The 18,580-nt window shown below is 40.3% G+C and overlaps 1 protein-coding gene across 1 annotated transcript in view; it reads left to right on the top strand.

Moving 5' to 3' along the window:
* The window catches only part of LOC138171918 (tetraspanin-11-like), a 170,336-nt gene that overhangs the window by 135,097 nt on the left and 16,659 nt on the right, over positions 1–18,580 (top strand). Inside the window, exons 5-6 of the mRNA XM_069101467.1 lie at positions 2,521–2,625; positions 17,486–17,644. Coding sequence (XP_068957568.1) covers positions 2,521–2,625; positions 17,486–17,644 — 264 coding nt within the window. The remainder of the gene's footprint in view (positions 1–2,520; positions 2,626–17,485; positions 17,645–18,580) is intronic.

The following is an 18,580-nucleotide window of genomic DNA, read 5'->3' as shown; positions in this document are numbered from 1 at the left end:
AAGGCCGGACTTGTGCTTTAAGAAAATCATTTTTGGCAGCTATGAAGAGGAGGGATTGGAAAGGGGAGACTCTGGATGGAGAGAGACACATCAAGAGGCTATTATATTAACACAGGCAAGAGGTATGAGTGCCTGAACTTGCAGGGTGGCTATGTCAGAAAGGTCAGAGTCTCATTCTGGAATAATTGTGGGGCAGTTCTTCCCTAAAGCCAGAGGATGAGTTTATTTCCCTTTCAGCCCTAGGGTCAATAATTTAGTCAATGATTTAAGAACCTAATTAATCAATCAATATTTAATGAGTGCCCTCTGTGTGCAAGGAACTGTGGCTGATATTGCAGGGAATTCAAAGCAAAACATCAAGTCTCTTGCCTTCTAAAAGTTTATGGTCAAAAACTCTCATAGAAAGAGAACTCATGAGGTCATCTAGTCCAACCCATACCTGAACAGAAATGCCCTCTGCAATGTGCCTGCTACATTGGCATCTACCTTCTACTTAAAAATTTCCAGTCAATTGAGGGGGGGAGGGGAGAAGGGAGAGAGAGATAGAGAGACAGAGAGAGAGAAAGAGACAGAAAAACAGAGAGAGAGGGAGGGAGGGAGAGGGGAATAGGGGGAAGAGAGAGAGAGAGAGAGCTAAAACTGAAGATAACAGAAATATACCAGGCAGTATAGCGTAGTGGGAACACCCCTGAATTTAGTGGCAGGAGAGCTAGGTATGAATCCCAGATTTGCCACTTACCTGAGCGTGTCTCTTCATCTCTTTATGCCTCCTGGCCAGTGATATTGAAGGGTCATAGATGATTTCCTAGGGTTTTCTCAACTCCAAAAATTCATCTATAAGGTGGATAATGTCTCATAGGGAATTAAACATGGGAGAGACCCCGGATGGCTTAGGTAGTCAGGAAAGCATTCCTGGGAAAAGAAATGTCAAACCAAGTCTTGAATGATAGCTAGGATTTAGCTAAGGGAGGAGTAATCACCGACAAAGATGCAGGGATTAGCAAGCATCATCCATTTTTAAGATCCAATGACTATCATCTGCTATAGAAGAAGCTTTCTGTAAGTTGCATGAGATCAGACTGGGAAGGCTGGTGTTGTTTGTCCTTCATTTTCAGAGAGGACCAATGACATCACTAGTGTGATGTTTTGACTTGACAGTGAATTAGATTTGAGTGAGACAGAGCTGTGCAAAGTCATTGCCCTCCATCTCCCCTCCAGAGTCATCTGAGTCCAGTGGCAAGACATAGGTCAAGATACCTGGCAATGACCCAGGATGCACTGGGTCACCCTTGGCCTTTCTGAATTAAGGTCTTTCCCAAGTGTCAGTTTGTCTGAGGCCATGCCCATTCAATGACTAAGGGCCAGGTAAGAATTGAAACAAAAGATGGTCCAACTTAACATCCCAAATAAAAGTCTGGGAGGCTAAAGCCCTGAGAGTTTTCAGTCAGAACAGAAAACAACTGAACTCATTCTAAGACACCAAAACCTAACAATGAGGCATAGAGAATTGGGCTGGGCCTATTATTGGCCATTCTGTGAAAGCTAGAATGATTTGAATTTAAAAGTGTAGTCAAGTAGCTCCAAGTCCACACAATGGACTTTTTAAAAGCCTGTTTCTCAGAGCTACATTTCAAGAAATCAAAAATGAAAACTGAGGAGAAAGAGGAGGAGGTGGTGGTGGAGGAGGAGGAGGAGGAAGGAGAAGGAGGAGAAAGGAGGAGGAAGAGGAGAAGGAGGGAGGAGGAGAAGGAGGAGGAGGAGGAAGAAGGAGGAAGAGGAGGAAGAGGAGGAAGAGGAGGAGGAGGAGAAGAAATAGCAGCATTTCCCAGATTCTTTTTGACTCGGCAGGTTGGGTGCCCAGAAGGCAGCTACCTTTACTTGCAGATAACATAGTAAACAAAACCTTTTCCTAAGACTCTGGTTCACTCCTTCACACAAATACACACAGCAGCCATAGAAGGAGGAGGCTTAAACTTTGACCATAATAGTAGTGAGCCACAGGGTAAGAAAGAAACATGACAAGGTTTAACTCACATCACCTCCTTTGGAAGGCCTCCCCTCTGTGTAGAGACCTCCTGCAGAATCTTTGCTGTTGTTGCTGTTCATCCTTTGTTCTTGAAAAGCATCAATGACATCTCGGGTGTGATGTCTTGACTTGTTCGTGAATTGAATTTAAGTAAGGCAGAGCTGTGCAAAGTCACCAGCCTTGCTCTTTCCTCCAGAGTAGGTAGATTGGGGCCAGATGGAGATCACTGAAAACTAGGCTAAAGAGTCGGGGCCTGACTCTGTAGGAAATTGGGCCACATCCCTGGGGAAACTAAGACAAAGGGCTACACTCTGGTCAACACCAAGGGATACCATCATTGCCGATCAGCTCATTGTAAGGTACATGACCATGAACGTAAGCAGAGATGGGTGTATGTGCCCTGAGGTGTGAAGGTTCTCAAAAGCAGGTGGTGCCTGAGTTACACTTTCTCATTCTGTTCCATCCCAACTTCTCTCTCTCTCTTTCTTTCCCAGCTAAGTGAGGAGCTAAAACAGCATCTGAACCAGACTCTGACTGAGAACTACGGTCAGCCCAGAGCAAAGGAGATCACTTACTCGGTGGACCAACTACAGCAGGGCGTAAGATGCCTCCCCCTTTCTTAGCTCCCAAACCCTGTTCCCTGTATTCATTCAGTCTCAGTATCCATTCTACATCCTTCACCTCCCAGGCTTCCCTGCAAAAAGGAGGCTAACTGTGCTAAAGAGAATCCCATATTCAGGCAAGAATCAAAGACCAGGAGAACCCAACTCTAGAAATCTTTTTCTGGGGAAACCCCATCTTTTTTTCCTTTATTTTTGCCAATCTTGTAGCAAAGTACTCATCTACAGTAAATTTACCCATGCTAGTCTGGGGAATAGAGCTTACAAGTAGGAAGAAAAATACGCGTGAGTTGAACCACAGACAGAACTTACTGTTTGTTGTAGAATAATGAGATAATTCATTGAGGGACACATTGTTGGAATCTCTTTCCCCAAAAAAAAGTATGTGGATGCCCATTTATGACGAATGAAGGGTAAATAGACAAAGAGCAGAAAAGCAGAAAACCTGGAGATCAGAAGGAGCAGGAAGAGGTGTAATTCTCAATAATGAAACTCTATAAATCCCCTTCTAAATACTAGCTGTGCTCAGCTTCTGTTTGCGTTGGATCACTGGAAGGAAGTGACTAATGGCCAATTAAATACCCATAAACAGTTCAGGAAAAGACTGTTATAAATAAATAAAGTCTTCCTTAGAAGCAGCCAGGAGAAGATCAGACAGTTTATAACAACAGTTCACCACCAGAGAGACCTACAGGAGCTTCCAACAAGATTAACAGAGACCTGAGAACTCAGACCCTCACTTCCTGAAAGTATGAAGGATAAAGAGAATTTGAAAAAAGAGAAAGCCAAATACTTGTTATATATGTAGCAAGTGCAGGTTGGCATTCCTTCTAGAAGAGAAACTAAAAGTGTCATCAGAGGATGGAGCCAGATTGTGTAGGAGAAGGAGATAGAAATGGGCTAAGGCTATGCTTTCTTTGGGCTTCTAGGAGACAGAGGCAGAAGCCAGGGATGGTGTCAGAGAGTTGAGCCTTATCCCAACTAACTCATTCAGAATCATAACAGCAGCAGCATCCAGACCTATGAAGAAATGGGACCAAATAGGGCATGCCACCTCCATTTAAGGGCATAAGTGGGGACAGAATCTAGCTCAGGCACAAAGTCTCAATCCAGAAGCTGAGGCAGGAGGGATATACAAATACAATGAGAAAGTACTAGAGGATAAGAGACATCCAAGAGGTAAATGCAGAAGAAGTAATCCACAGCAAGTACAAGAAGGGCCTCAGAGAGGTCACAAGGACTCTAAGGGTGTCTGGAAAAAAATTAAGCAAGAAGGGAAAAAATAGAATTAGAGCCCAAAAAGTCTACTCCATAAAAAATGGAATATAACAAACATAACTCAATGATTTCATGGTTAGAAACATTAGAAAAAGTCAAAAGACTAAAAAATACAAGAGATCAACTATAATTTTAAAAAACTGGCCTGGAAAGTGGGTTAGATAAAAATTTATGAATAGGGGTGGCTAGGTGGTACAGTGAGTAAAGCACCGGCCCAGAGTCAGGAGGATCGGTTCCTGGCCTCAAACACTTAACACCCACACAAAAAAACTAGCCGTGTAAACTTGGGCAAGTTACTTAACCCCAACTGCCCTCCAAAAAGAAAAAAAAAATTATGAATAATTATATTCTCTACAAATCTTGGAAAAAATACTTAGAAACTGTATTTCAGGAAATTATAAAAGAAAACTACACAGATCTATTATAACCAGAGGACAAAGTAGAAAATAGAAAGAATCCACTTATCACTTCCAAAATTTTTTTTTCAAATAGAAAATACTAGAAATGTTATTGCCAAAATCCAGAACTTCTAAGTAAAGAAAAATACTATACACAATCAAATAGAAAGAGTTCAATTGGGGCAGCTAGGTGGCACAGTGAATAGAGCACCGGCCCTGGAGTCAGAAGGACCTAAGTTCAAATCCGGCCTCAGACACTTAACACAAAAACTAGCCATGTGACCTTGGGCAAGTCACTTAACCCCAGTTGCCCTCCAAAAAGCAAAAAAAGAGTTCAATTCCCAATTGTAACTACTTTGAAGAAGAGAAAATCTTGGAATATGATATTCCAAAAGGAAAAGGCTTACAAACAACAATAACTTACTAAAAAAAAAACAACCCTTAAAATAATCCTACATAGGGAAAATGAACCTTTAATAGAATAGAGAATGTTCAAGCATTCTAGATGAAACAGTGAGTCTTTAGAATACAGTCATAGAATACAAGAGAAACCAAGAGAGATAAATACTTTGGAGCAATTAGAAGTGTTTACATAAAATTCACCAGGGTAAAAAGTGGGGAAAATTAGAAAGGAGAAAAGAAGTTAAGGAAGAAGGAGTCACAAGCAAAACAAACCAGCTTTAGAATGTGGGTCATAAAGAGATAATTAAAAGGAGAAAAAGAAAGTACAAAAGCCAATCATCTGGGCTAGATAAAGTGGGAAAAGCAGAGGAATGGGATCATATCTCTCTGATTATATCTGATTATTATCAGAGATAATAACTGAAACCTGGAGAGTTGCTGAGGTCACTAAGTTAGAGAGCATAGAAAGAGAAGAGGGCCCAAGACAGAGCTTTGACATACAACCCCAGTTAATGGATATGACATAGGAAAAATCTGGCAAAAGAGGATTCAGACAGGTAAGAGGAGAACCAAGAGAGCAGTTACAAAGGTCTAGAGAGACCAGAGTGTCAAGCAGGAGAAGATGGTCAGCAATGTCAGATGTTGCAGGCAAGGTAAGAAGGATGGAGGCTGAGGAAAAGCAAAGCAACCTTTTGATGGAACAATTTAAAAAAATAATTAGGGGGTGGCTATGTGGCACAGTGAATAGAGCAACAGCTCTGGAGTCAAGAGGACCTGAGTTCAAATCTGGCCTCAGATGCTTAACACAAAAACTAGCCGTGTGACCTTGGCCAAGTCACTTAACCCCAATTGTCCTACCTTCCCCCCCTCCAAAAAAAGCAATAATAATAATGATAATTAGAAACTTTGAAGAAATATGTTTCAAATGAATCATGAGGTTTGAGAACCAGATTCAAGAGGACTTAGAAGAGAAAAAGTAGAGGCATAAATAGCTTTGTGAAGGAGTGTGCCTGAAAAGAGAGATAAAGGGTGATAGCCAGGATGGTAGGATTTAGTGAAATGTGTGTGTGTTTGTGTTTTAGGATGGGAAGACATGGGGGGCAGGGTATGTGTAACTAAGACACAGAAAGAGATTAAAATTTAGAGAGGGTTGATGAAAGTGGGGGCAATCTTCTAGAAAAGGTGGGAGGGAATAAGATCTAGGATACATATTTGGCCTTGACAACAAGGGCCATCTCTTTATCAGGAATTGCATTGAAGTAGGAGATGGTGAGGGATAATGACAGGGCGATGTTAGATGGGGATAAGAAGTTGGAGACAAAATGGTCTAGATTTTATTAGTGATGCCTCAGCTGAGATGGCAGGGGGAAAAAGCCTGCTGTGGGAAGCTTGAGAAGAGAATAAAAGTTTTGGAATATCTTATTTGTCAGGCAGCTAGAGAAGTGATTTGGGAATAGAAAGATTGTCTTGTTGCAGTGATGGCCTAGTCGAAATTAGATAACAAAAGTTTTCATGGATCTATGGGGGCTGTCAGGGCAGAAAGAGAAGTCTAATGGTGGTGGCAGCAATTCCCTGGTAAAGGAGATTGTGGTACTTCTGGGTGGTATGATAGAAGAATGTAAGAAAGCCCCGCTGCTTTGCTGAATATGTTGCCAGGACTTGACTTTGAACCTTCCAAGACCTATCAAAACAGACAAATCCAACAGGTATCTGGAGATTAGCAGGTGTCCAAACAATGCTACCAGAAAGTGTCTAGAAAATATTGCTAAATGTTCTGTATCCTTGGACAGGAAAATTCAGACCTTGGGAATATGTGCCAGACTCTCATTATGCTGTCCCCTATTAGAAAAATTTGCTGTCCCCAGTAAATAAGTTGGGGTGCATTTTGAATACATTGTTAATAATCCCAGTCTACATAGTCCTCTGGAGTCTCTGGGAAGGCCTATAATCATTGTACTTTCACCTGTTTCCCCATTGCCCTACAGAAAAGAGTCTCAGAACAGTCAACATGTACTGAACATCTTCAAATACAAAGTTATACAGATTCAACAAGCAAGTGACATCTTGCATAATTTACCAAAAATTATTGCTTTCTTTGCATTCATTAAGTGCTCCATTTGGTGCTCAGAAGACCTTCGGGAAGGAAGGAAGGAAGGAAGGAAGGAAGGAAGGAAGGAAGGAAGGAAGGGAAAAACTCATCAGTTTGTCTCTGAAGAAAACTAATCCCTCCTGAGCTTCTCAGACCATGTTGAACTCTCCCTGATAGACTCAGTCATCTAGGGGTAACTCCCCCCCATTCTCACACAAGAGAACATTGGCTTGGGATCTACTCAGCGTTGGTCCCACCACATTCATGTCCAGATGTAGCATGTGTTGAGTTGAAGAACTTGAACATCAACTGTTGCCCAGTGATGCTGTCAGTTACAAAACCTGGTCTGGGCTTCACGCCCAGAATCCTGTGGCTCACTCCCCAGCTTTGATATTCATAAGTTTGGAGACTGCTTCTTTCACCAGACACCAGGAATGAAGTAGTCACCAGGATCCCCAGATGTAGATGAGGCAATTGAATCTGATGGGCCTTTTTTAATGTCTTTGTAGCCAAGTAAAGAGCTTCCTCTCTACCGCAGGGTTAGCCAGCTAGAATAAACACTTTCTTTTACATGTTCAGAAGTCATTCTACTAGCATCCTCCAAGGGGAAGGACTGCAGCAAGCAAGCAAGATAATGGGTTCTATGCATGCACCAGGCCCCCATTACTGTTGCAAGTTTTGTTTTGTTTAGTTTTTCAGTCGGGGTGGGAAACTGGGGAAGAAAGAGAAAGGATAGTAATGAGGTTGCCACAAAAAAAAAGTGAGAGGAGAAGGAAAAAAAGAAGTCAATGAAGAATTTTTAAAATGCACAGAAGAAAAGAGAAGGAAACACGGATAAGCAAGACAGACTTGAAAGTTACATGGTGAATTTATTCTATACTTAGAAGGCAAAACAAGCTATATATATATATAATAGATTCAAGGTTTTAGATACAAAATCATCTTTTTTTTCCCATTTTACTGTGCAATTGCATTACAATAAGAGGGACAGAGTCTACAGGAATAAGAAGATTATATTCCAGGGGTACTCAGCCTTCATCAAAACTCATCTGGAGAATTTGTGTTCCGTTCTGGACAGCGATAAGCTAGAGAGCGTCCAGAGGAAGCCAGCAAGGATGGTGAGGGACTTGGGTCCCTGCCATGTGAGGACCAATTGAAAGAATTGGGCATGTTTATCTTGGCGTAGGAGACGATAGCTGTCTCCAAATAAATGGAGGGCTAACATGTGAGGGAAGGATTAGATTTGTTTTGTTTGGCCCTAAAGGGTAGAACCAGTATCACTGGGTGGAAATTGAAAAGGAGTAACTTTAGACTTGATGCCAAGAAAAACTTCCTTATAATTCAAACTATACATAGGTAGAATGGACTTCCTGGAGGCTGGACAACCACTCATTGGGTATGTTATAGTAGAGAGTCTTTTTGTGTCTGGATAGGATTAGATGACCACTGAGGTCCCTCCCAACTCTGAGATTCCATCACTCTGATTCTTTGTCACAGACTTGCTCATTTTATTTGGTATTTAAATTCAGAAATTTTTTTTTCAAAAAAGAATGACTTAAGCAGTCCAATCAGGCCTCCACGAGACGGATGATAAAGAATGCTTTTCACCTCTTCACATTGAGGTGATGAATTGTAGGTGCCAATTGAGACATGTATTTTCAAACATAATTAATAGATGAACTTTTTTTTTTGCTTGATCATACTTAATCTGTTACAAGAGAAGGCTCTGGGTGAGCAGTGTGTTTGAGGGGGAATTTAACATTAGGGATGCCAGACAAAAGAAGAAAAAAAAAAGAACATCAATGAAGTAGTCAAAACAATACATAGAAAAACAGCAATAATACTAACAAATATTATAACTATTATTATTGTTGTTATAGTTATCATTTATATAGTGCCTACTTCATGCCAGACACAATGCTAAGCACTTTACAAATATTGTCTCATTCAATCCTTACAACAACCCTGAGAGGTAGGTTCTATTATTATCCCCATTTTACAGAGAAAAGTAGAAGAGAGCAGAAGTTTAGCATTGGGTGGAGACAGGCAGGGAAGGTTAGTAGTACTGTGTTAAATGTAATAAATGCTTTTTCATAACCCAAGCTATATGTCATAGAGATCCACAGTTCTTCATACTTCATACTCTTTTCTGGTCATTGTTTATGGACAGAAAAGTGTTCATTGTTTATGGATGTTTGTCAGGTTCATAATAAACCAAAAAATTTAAAATAAGCCAAAAAAAAAAGAAGCAACAGAGTAAATAGATCTGATTCTGACCAATAAGGAGAAATGCTCCCTAGGCATTTTCTTGCTCCTAACTGGCTTATAGGATAGAGCTCAGTACTTGGAGTCAGTAAGACCTGGGTTCAAAGTCTCCCTCAGACATTTACTACATGTACAGTACTAGATGACTCACTTAACCTAAGTCTGCCTTTAAAATGGATATTGTAATAAGCAGCTGGCTCCCAGGGTTGTTATGAGGATAAAATAAGATGATATTTTAAAGTACTTTGTAAACCTTAAAGTACTGTGTAAATATTATTTATTATTATTAATGCTTGATGAAGAAAGAAAGAGAGGAGCTATGAAAGGAAACTGACTTGTCCATTTTAGAATTTGCTATGAAAGGAGGAAAGCCAGAGGGGGAATGGCAAGGACCCTAGATCCTGTTAAAAAAAAAAAAAAAGTCATCCTAAGGGCAATGGGAAGTTCTAGAAAATGAAATTCTGTAGAAACATTTCCTATGAGGAGTAAAAAGGGAAATTACCTAATGAGATTTATGTGGATATTCATCAACCAACTTAGATTTTTAAAAGACTTGTATAAAAAAAGGAAGCAAAGCTAAGTGATGACTGGTATGGTCCTCAGAGAAAAAATGTTGCAAATACCAAAGCCCAGAATCAGCTAAAGAATCAGTGATACAGATATTTAAAATGATGTTTTTAATTTGTGTTGGAAAAAAAGGATGATGAAAAAAGAGAGGATTACACCTCCCAGTATACAAGTTAATAATAATAGTAGTAGTATTTCTATAGTTCTTTAAAGTTTGCAAAGTACTATACATGTTATCTTATTAGATCTTATTTGCTTATCGCAACAACCCTGTAAGGTAGATGCTATTATTATCTCCATTTTAGAGAACAGGAAGGTAAGGCTGGGGAAGGGTAAGTGACTTAACTCAGAATTATAGAGCTATCAAGTGTCTGATGAATAATTTGACATCAGACTTTCCTGACTCCAAATCCAACATCTTTTTCCACTGTACTTAACTATTTAGCTGCTTGGGTGAGTGATCACAGATGATGGAGAGAGGATAGAACTATTCAACTCTTGTTTCTGTTTTCCCTGTCCAAAAGAATTATCTTTGAGAAAGGAAAGAACAAACACAGGGAGTTGAAAACACAAACAAATGAAAGGATGATTTTTAAAAAGGCGGTATGGGATGGTAAAACAGGAAGGAGACAAGTATTCTGTTTTTACTGTGTGCCAGGCACTGTGCTAAGTAGCATGGTATAATGGATGGATCATTGGCCCCTAAGTCACACAGACATCAATTCATGTTCCTCTCTGACACGTACTGACTACTGGGGTAAGAACTTGACTTAGCTGACTATCCTGGGTAAGTTACTTGACTTCTTAGTTTCCCAAGGTAACTATTTAAGACTAGAAATTTCAGAGAAGGTGCTAACTTGCATTGGTAAAGGGAGTTTCCTCCCTCAGAGCTCCCTATACCAAAGAAATCATGTGTCCGGTCCAAAAATATAATAATTGTTGTTTGTCCTTCATTTTCAAAGAGGACCAATGACATCATGAGGGGGTGATGTCTTGACTTGTGTGTGAAATGGATTTAAGTGAGGCAGAATTGTGCAAAGTCATCAACCTCCCTCCCTCTTCCTGAGTCATCAAAGTCCAGTGACAGGACAAAAGTCAAGATGAACGGCAGTGACCTGGGATGCAGTGGATGACCTTGGTGGAGCTCTAAGCACTACATGTTGCCTTCCAAAAAACTAAGAGATGATCTGGGTGCCCTCTATGAGTACAATTCCAAAGGTTTTTATAGAACCAGCAGATGCAATTGCTGAGACAGTGTTAATGATCTTTAAAGGACCATAGAGGGTAGACACAGAGCCATAGAACTGGAGAAGGGAAAATATTATCCCAATTTTTTTTCCATCTGGACCCATATTTCCATTGTGTAACACCATGTTATGATAATTAGCTCATTTTATGCCTAGGGGCAATTTAATGGCCCCTAAGATCCACATGCTTCCTTCCTCTGAGGTTTTAAGGAGTTCATTTTAAAATAAAAGTTATCAATTCAATCACAATCTCTCCAAGCCTCTAGTGAGGAAAATTCCCAACATTTAGGCAGAGGTTGGGCTCTCTGCATAAATGTACATTTATATCTATATCTACTTAACCCCTGGCCTCTTTGCAAGTGAGGCAAAATTCAGGTTACTGGAGATGTTCCAGTAGCAAAACAGCAAATTTATTAAAGTTCCTGTGGATGGACAGGGAAGGAAAGTCAGAGAAAAATCAGGATTTCAGACCTTGAGTAAGTGGGTATAATGGTGGCATCTCTTCTCGTCTGAGATGTCTGCAGAGCCTTGAATACAGTATCTCTTTTCTCAACTACAACTTAGTCCTGTCCTCTCTTTTATCTTTTGTTAGTTGTGTAGGAGCTACTGATTCTTGGCTCAGTTCTGTGTGACCCAGATACTTCCCTTTCCCTTCCAGATCTTCTTATTCTCTCTCTGGTTCTGAGATAGCTTCTCCCTTTTATAAAAATTCTTTAGGGAGTGGCCAAGTCTCTCCTGTAATGACTGATTTATCCAAAAAAGTGAACAGGCCCTGTTCATACTCAATTGAGATTGACTGATTCAATTAATAAAAGTTCTTACCTAACAAAGGTACAAAGGTAAATACAGTTAGGTTGAAGCAATAATCAAATGGAGCCCACTCTTACAATTGATAAAGTTATTTCCTATAGTACAGCGAGTACAGAGACTCTCTCCACATATATGCCCTGCAATTTTTCTAGAAATTATAGTCATAAAGACTTGTCAAGTGCATGGAGAGGTTAACTTGTTAATAGTTGCATGGCTAAAATATGTCAGGCAGAATCTGATCACAGATTTTCCTAACTGAGCCAGTCTTCTATCCACTATGATAGTAGTTCTCAAAGTATGATTTTGAGTACACCCAAGGATCCCCAAGACCCTATGGGGAGAGTTCAATAAGATCAAAACTGTTACATAATAATGCATTTTAATTGCTACTACAATAAATATCAGTAGATATAACCCACATAAACAAAAGCTCTTTGGAGAAGGTGGTTCTCAATCATTTTTAACAGTATAAAGAGATCTTGAGACCAAATAGTTTGAGAACCGCAGCACTAAAGCATGCTTCCTCTTGATTTGATTGTAAGCTATTTTAAAATAAATGGATGTCCTATTGCTTCCAATCATCTTTGAGAATTGTATTCCATTCAAGGTGCCACTTTTTAGGAAGGACATTAATAAAGGTGGAGAGTTTCCAAGAAGTGGGTGATCAGAATGATGAGAGGGCAGGAGACCATGACAGATGAGCATTGGTTTATAGATGACACAAATAGGGGAGAGATGGATAACATGCTGGGTGACAGACATATTCAGGCACTGAAAAGATCTTAATAGAGTATAATGATGTCCCAAGCCTAACAGGATGAATTTTAACAAAGATAAATGTAAAGTCCTACTCTGTGGTACAAAAAAATCCATTTTAGAAGTATAAGATGGGGAAGGTATGACTAAACTTGAAAATATGATTTTTTTCATTTTAATAAAAAAATGGGGGTGGAGAGTCTTTTGTGGGTCATTACAGCTAGGTCCCAATTAGTTGGAATGATGAACTTTGTGAAGTGGTTGCATGTATTCATATCTGCTCCATTTGAAGTTACAATTATTTAAAATATGGTAATTGGTTTGAGCCTAATGGAAATATGCAATATGAATTCAAATAATGCAGTCACTTTGCAGGATTCATTATTGCCACTAATAAGAACCTAGTTCAGTATCAACAGTGCAATGTGGATGACAAAAAAAAGCTAACACAATCTTATACTTCATTTAAGACAAGCATAGTGTTCATTAAAAAGGAAGTGATAATTTTATGTACAACTATATTCTGTGATCATCAGATCACATCTGAAGTATTGTTTTCAGTTCTGGTTGCCACGTTTTAGGAGGAACAAGCTTCAGAGCATCCAGAGTAGGGAAGTCAGGATGGGGAGACAACTGGAGACCTTGCCATATAAGTACTGGATTCTTTCCCTTCTTCCCTCCTCATCCTCCCCCACTGGGAAGATAAGCAATTCCATATAGGTTGTACATATGTAGTTATGCAAAACATTTCCATAGTAATTATATTGTGAAAGACTTACTATATTTCCCTCCATCCTATCCCACCCCTCACTTATTCTATTTTCTCCTTTGACCCTGTCCCTTTTCAAAAGTGTTTGCTTCTAACTACCCTCTCTCCCAATCTGTCCTCCCTCCTATCATCCCCCCTTTTATTCCCTTCCCTCCTATTTTCCTGTATGGTAAGATACCCAATTGAATGTGTATATTATTCCCTCCTTAAGCCAAATTCAATGAGAATAAGGTTGTCTCATTCCCTTTTACCTTCCTGCTCTTCCCCTCCATTGTAACAGTGTTGTCTTGCCTCTTTTATATGAGATATTTTACCCTAATCTATCTCTCCCTTTCTCCTTCTCCCAATATATTCCTCTCTCACCTCTTAATTTTATTTTTTAGATATCATCCCTTCATATTCAACTCATCCCATGCCCTCTGTCTATGTATACATTAATATACATATGCATACCCTCACATATATATTTATACACACCTGCACCCTCCTATATATACATATATATGTATGTGTACTTATACATACATATATATTCCCTTCAACTGTCCTCATACTGAGAAAAGTCTTATGAGTTACAGTTATCATTTTTCCATGTAGGAATGTAAATAGTTCAACTTTAATAAGTTCCTTATGATTTCTTTTCCCTGTTTACCTTCTCATGCTTCTCTTGCTTCTTGTATTTGAAAGTCAGATTTTCTGTTCGGCTCTGGTTTTTCATCAAGAATGCTTGAAAATTCTCTATTTCATTGGATGACCATATTTTCCCCTGTAGCATTATACTCAGTTTTGCTGGGTAGGTGATTCTTGGTTCTAATCCTAGCTCCTTTGACCTCCAGAATATCATATTCCAAGCCCTTCGATCCCTTAGTGCAGAAGCTGCTAGGTCTTGTGTTATCCTGATTGTGTTTCCACAACACTCAAATTGTTTCTTCCTGACTGCTTGCGGTATTTTCTCCTTGATCTGGGAACTCTGAAATTAGGCTATAATATTCCTAAGAGTTTTCCTTCTGGGATCTTTTTCAAGAGGTGATCAGTGAATTCTTTCAATTTCTATTTTGCCCTCTGGTTCTAGAATATCAGGGCAATTTTGCTTGATAATTTCTTGAAAGATGGTGTCTAGGCTCTTTTCTTGATCATGGCTTTCAGGTAGTTCAATAATTTTTAAATTATCTCTGGTCAGTGATTTTTCCAGTGAGATATTTCACATTGCCTTCTATTCTTTCATTTGTTTGGATCTGTTTTATAATATCTTGATTTCTCATAAAGTCATTAGCTTCCATTTGCTCCACTCTAATTTTGAAGAAATTATTCTCTTCAGTGAGTTTTTGAAATTCCTTTTCCATCTGGCAAATTCGACTTTGTAAGGCATTCTTCTCTTCATTGGTTTTTTGAGCCTCTTTAGCCATTTGAGTTAGTCTGTTTTTTAAGGTGTTATTTTCTTCAGTCAGGCTGTTGACTTGCTTTTCTTGATTTTCTTGCATCATTCTCATTTGTCTTCCCAATTTTTCCTCTACTTCTCTTACTTGGTTTTCAAAATCCTTCTTGAGCTCCTTCATTGGCTATGACAGTTCATATTTTTCTTGGGAGCTTTTGATGCACAAGTTCTGACTTTGTCATCTTCCTCCTGTTCCATGCTATGATCCTTTTTGTCCCTGAAAAAGGAATCTATGGTAAGATTGCATTTCCTCTGCTTGCTCATGTTGCCAGTCAGTTACTTGACTTTTGAACTCTTTGTCATGGTAGAACTCTGCTTTCAGAATGGAGAGAACTTTGTCCCAAATCGCTGGGGTTTCCCAGCTTCTGGAGAAATTAGGAGGGTGCCCTTTCTGTAGCCCCCACAGGCTCTGGCATCTGGCCACACACCCCAGGACCTCCACCCAAGACCGCTATCAAGAGCCAAGCAGGTCAAAACAAAAGTGATTACCCTCTGAATGGTCACTTGGTTCCCCACAATCTGCAGTCCAGAAGCTCCTAAGACAGCCATATCTGCCTCTTCTCACCATGGGGGCAGGGGCCAGACCTCACTCTTCCATCCATCCCCGTTGCAACAGAGTTCCACACCGACCTTTTACTTTATCTTTGGCGTGTATGGGTTGAGAAGTCTGGAAACCGCCACAGCTGCTGGTGCTTCACTCTCCTGAAATTTGCTCTGGCCACTGCTGGTCGGGGCTGCCCTGGGGCCAAACCTCACTGCTCATGGGTGGGAGGGGGGTCATGTAGGGCTGGGCTCGGCTCCCAGCTTGGTGCAATAGCCCCTTCCTGCCGGCCTGTGACCTGCCTTCAGCAGGAGATTTGTTTCTCTCTGTCACTTTGTAGGTTCTGTAGTTCTAAAGGTTGTTTAGAGTCATTTTTTACATGTATTGGAAGTGGTGGGAGCCAGAGCCATGGGGAAGTCCTGTTTCTACTCCACCATCTTGGCTCTGCCCCTTCAGATACCTTTAAAGCTCAAGGTAAGCTACAGCATTCCCCTGATCCACTTGTCAACTAACCTTGTCAGAAAAGAAAATAAAGCTGTACTAGCATGCCCTGCCCTAGCTGGAGTTATTGAGCCATGCTGGTTCTTTGTCCCCACAACAATCTTTTCTAAATATTCAATGGCACAAATTAGAGTAAAGATCACTGGCTTTTAGTTGATGGTCGCCACCCTCTTTCCTCTTTTCAAAAATGGAGAATTTGCTCCTTGCAAACCTTAAATCGGCACATAAATGCCAGCTGTTGTCATTATTGTTTTTGTGATGGTTGTTATTCTGTCTCAGTGGCTTGAGTCTCCACCAGTATTCCCTGCAGGAAAATAGCTGTTTCTTCCTCAGAGGATCTAGCTCTGTCCTGTTGGGAAAGAACCTACCCCTGATAAGAATGGCAGCTCCTCTGGGTGGCTAGGTGGCACAGTGAATAGAGCACTGGCCCTGGAGTCAGGAGGACCTGAGTTCAAATCCAGCCTCAGACACTTAGCACAAAAAAAAAAAACAACCCGTTCTGTGTAATTTGGCAAAACCCTTAAACCCAATGCCCCCAAAAAAAAAAAAAAAAAAAAAGAATGGCAGCTCCTCAAGAAACAAGTCTAATTCATTTTGGTGTTTTCATTTTTTATCTCTAATGCCTAAGACGTAAAAGGAGCTTATTAAGTGCTCCTTAGTTGATTGAACCTCTCTCTGTCCCTTAGTTCAGTCATTCTGTGGTTCTTTTCCTTCCTTTTCCCCTCTGTTAATTTCTTCTATTTCTCCAACATTCCCCTCTTTTTCTTCGGGTCCCTTTCCTTCTTTGTCTTCACAATATAGCCTTTCTTGCATATATTTTAAAGGACTACTGCAGGATTTCCAGTATTTTGTGATCTCACTGATGTAGGGTATTCTCTTCCATTCCCTCTCATCCTGTATGACTCTTGGCCGCGTCCTCCTGTAAATATCCTCAAGGTGTCCACCCCGTAAGCTGAGGACCTTCTTCTATAATCATGGGCTCTTAACCTGGGATCTGTGAACTTGTTTTCTAGTTATTTTAATAATGGTATTTCAAAAGAGTTAGTTTCCTTTGTAACTATGTATCTTGTTTTATTAATTTTAAAACATGATTCTGAGAAAGAATTCATAGATTCATCATTCAACCAATAAGAGTCCATGACAAAAAAAAAAAAAGGATTAAGAACTCCTGATCTCGATCTCTTGAAATTGTATGGTTAGTGATTGAAAACATGGACTAGCTGCCCTACTACTGATCCATCAGTTGTCCTAGGACTGGAGGGCAAGGAAAATGTTCTAGCACTATAACTATCATTTTCACATTCTCTGGGGTAGTTCCTAATCCTCTGCAGCTAAATAGTATTGTACCCAAGGTAGCTGCCTACTCTTTTTCCTGTAAATACTTTCTGGTTTGCTGATTACCTTGCCTACCTTAAGTCATTTGCCTACAAGTTCTCTAAGTCCACACTGGGCTGTGTGTATAGGGATGGTGGTGACGAGGAGATTTAAGGGAGCCTCTACCTCCCCTCCTTTAGCCCCCTGAAATCTAATCTGACTTAATACAAAATTAATGCCTATATGCCAGAAAGGGAAATTTATGACATGATAAATATGCAATTTCTATAGTCGTATTTTAAAATGGCCCTCCTCCTGCTCCCCTGTGTTTTGTGCCCTGGCTAGCTGCCTACCTTGTAGCTATCTTTGCCAGAAACTGAATGTTTACTGATAGGGGCTATCTTGCAAGTGTACCTGCCGCCATTGCACTGCTCTCAAGATGTGCTCCTCTGCTCCTCCCACCCCAGTTCAGGTGCTGTGGCAGCAACAGTTCAGCAGACTGGGAGTACAGCACCTACATCCAGTCCCCCGAAGCTGAGGGCCGTAAGGTGCCTGACAGCTGTTGCAAGACAGTTGTGGTCCTCTGTGGTCAGCGAGTCCACCCTTCCAACATCTATAAAGTAGAGGTAAGTAGGAGAACCAGAGATGGTGCTGTCTTTCACTGGGATTGGAGGAGATGGGGAGAGAGGGAAAGAGAGTGGGAGGGGGGGGAGAAGAGAGGGAAAGAAGGAGAAAGAGAGGAGAGAGAGATATCCTAGCAAAGGACTCAGAGACAAAACCACGGTATTTTACAGCTGAAAGGGACCTTAAACAAGAATTCTCCACTTGTTGTCTTGTAAGTTCTGAATTCTAGTCCAGCCCATGCAATTAGTTGTTTGACCTTGGACAATGGATTTACTCTATTTGGGGCCCACGTTTCTTCATTTATAAGATAAAGGAGGTGGACTAGATGATGTCTGAGTTCTTTCCCAGCTCTTATATTTTATTTTGCTGATATTTGATTTATTTTATATTCTATAAATGTATATTTTTTATATCCTATAAATATATGCAGAGCCATCACCATAGGGCAAATTCAAGTTGTAAGCAATATGTCTTGTGTAAGGTGATCTGTTATCATCATTATTACTAAAGTAGACTGCAGGCTTCCTAAGAGCCAGAACTGTGGCTTATGTTTATCTTAAATTCTGCCCCTGCCCCAAACTAGCTCAAAGTGCATTGAGTGTCACTCGATCTTGGCCCTGGCATCATTCAAGGGTAGCAGAGGATATCAGGGTATTAGCTGAATTAGTGGATGTCTGCTGGTTTGTTTAGAAATCTATCAGCTTCCTCCTCCTCAAAAACCCACCCTCACCCCTGAGATTTGGCCTGACCTTGGGACTGGCAGAGAGTTGATGTTGACTCATAAGCTTGCCCCTTTGGACTTATGGGAAGAAGGTTTACAAAAGGCTTTCCATATAACTTTGTGGGGCAGACAGTGCAAATATTATCATTCCACTTTAACAAAACAGAGGCCTAGTTTAAGTAATTTGCTAGCAAGTATTGGAGCAATGATTTGAACA

This window comes from Petaurus breviceps, unplaced genomic scaffold (assembly GCF_028583685.1).
Source record: "Petaurus breviceps papuanus isolate PSGF00001 unplaced genomic scaffold, PetGlider_PUasm1.0 470, whole genome shotgun sequence".
Lineage (NCBI taxonomy): Eukaryota > Metazoa > Chordata > Mammalia > Diprotodontia > Petauridae > Petaurus > Petaurus breviceps.
The sequence above is the reverse complement of the archived record's forward strand: the minus strand, read 5'-3'. Positions and strand labels throughout refer to the sequence as shown.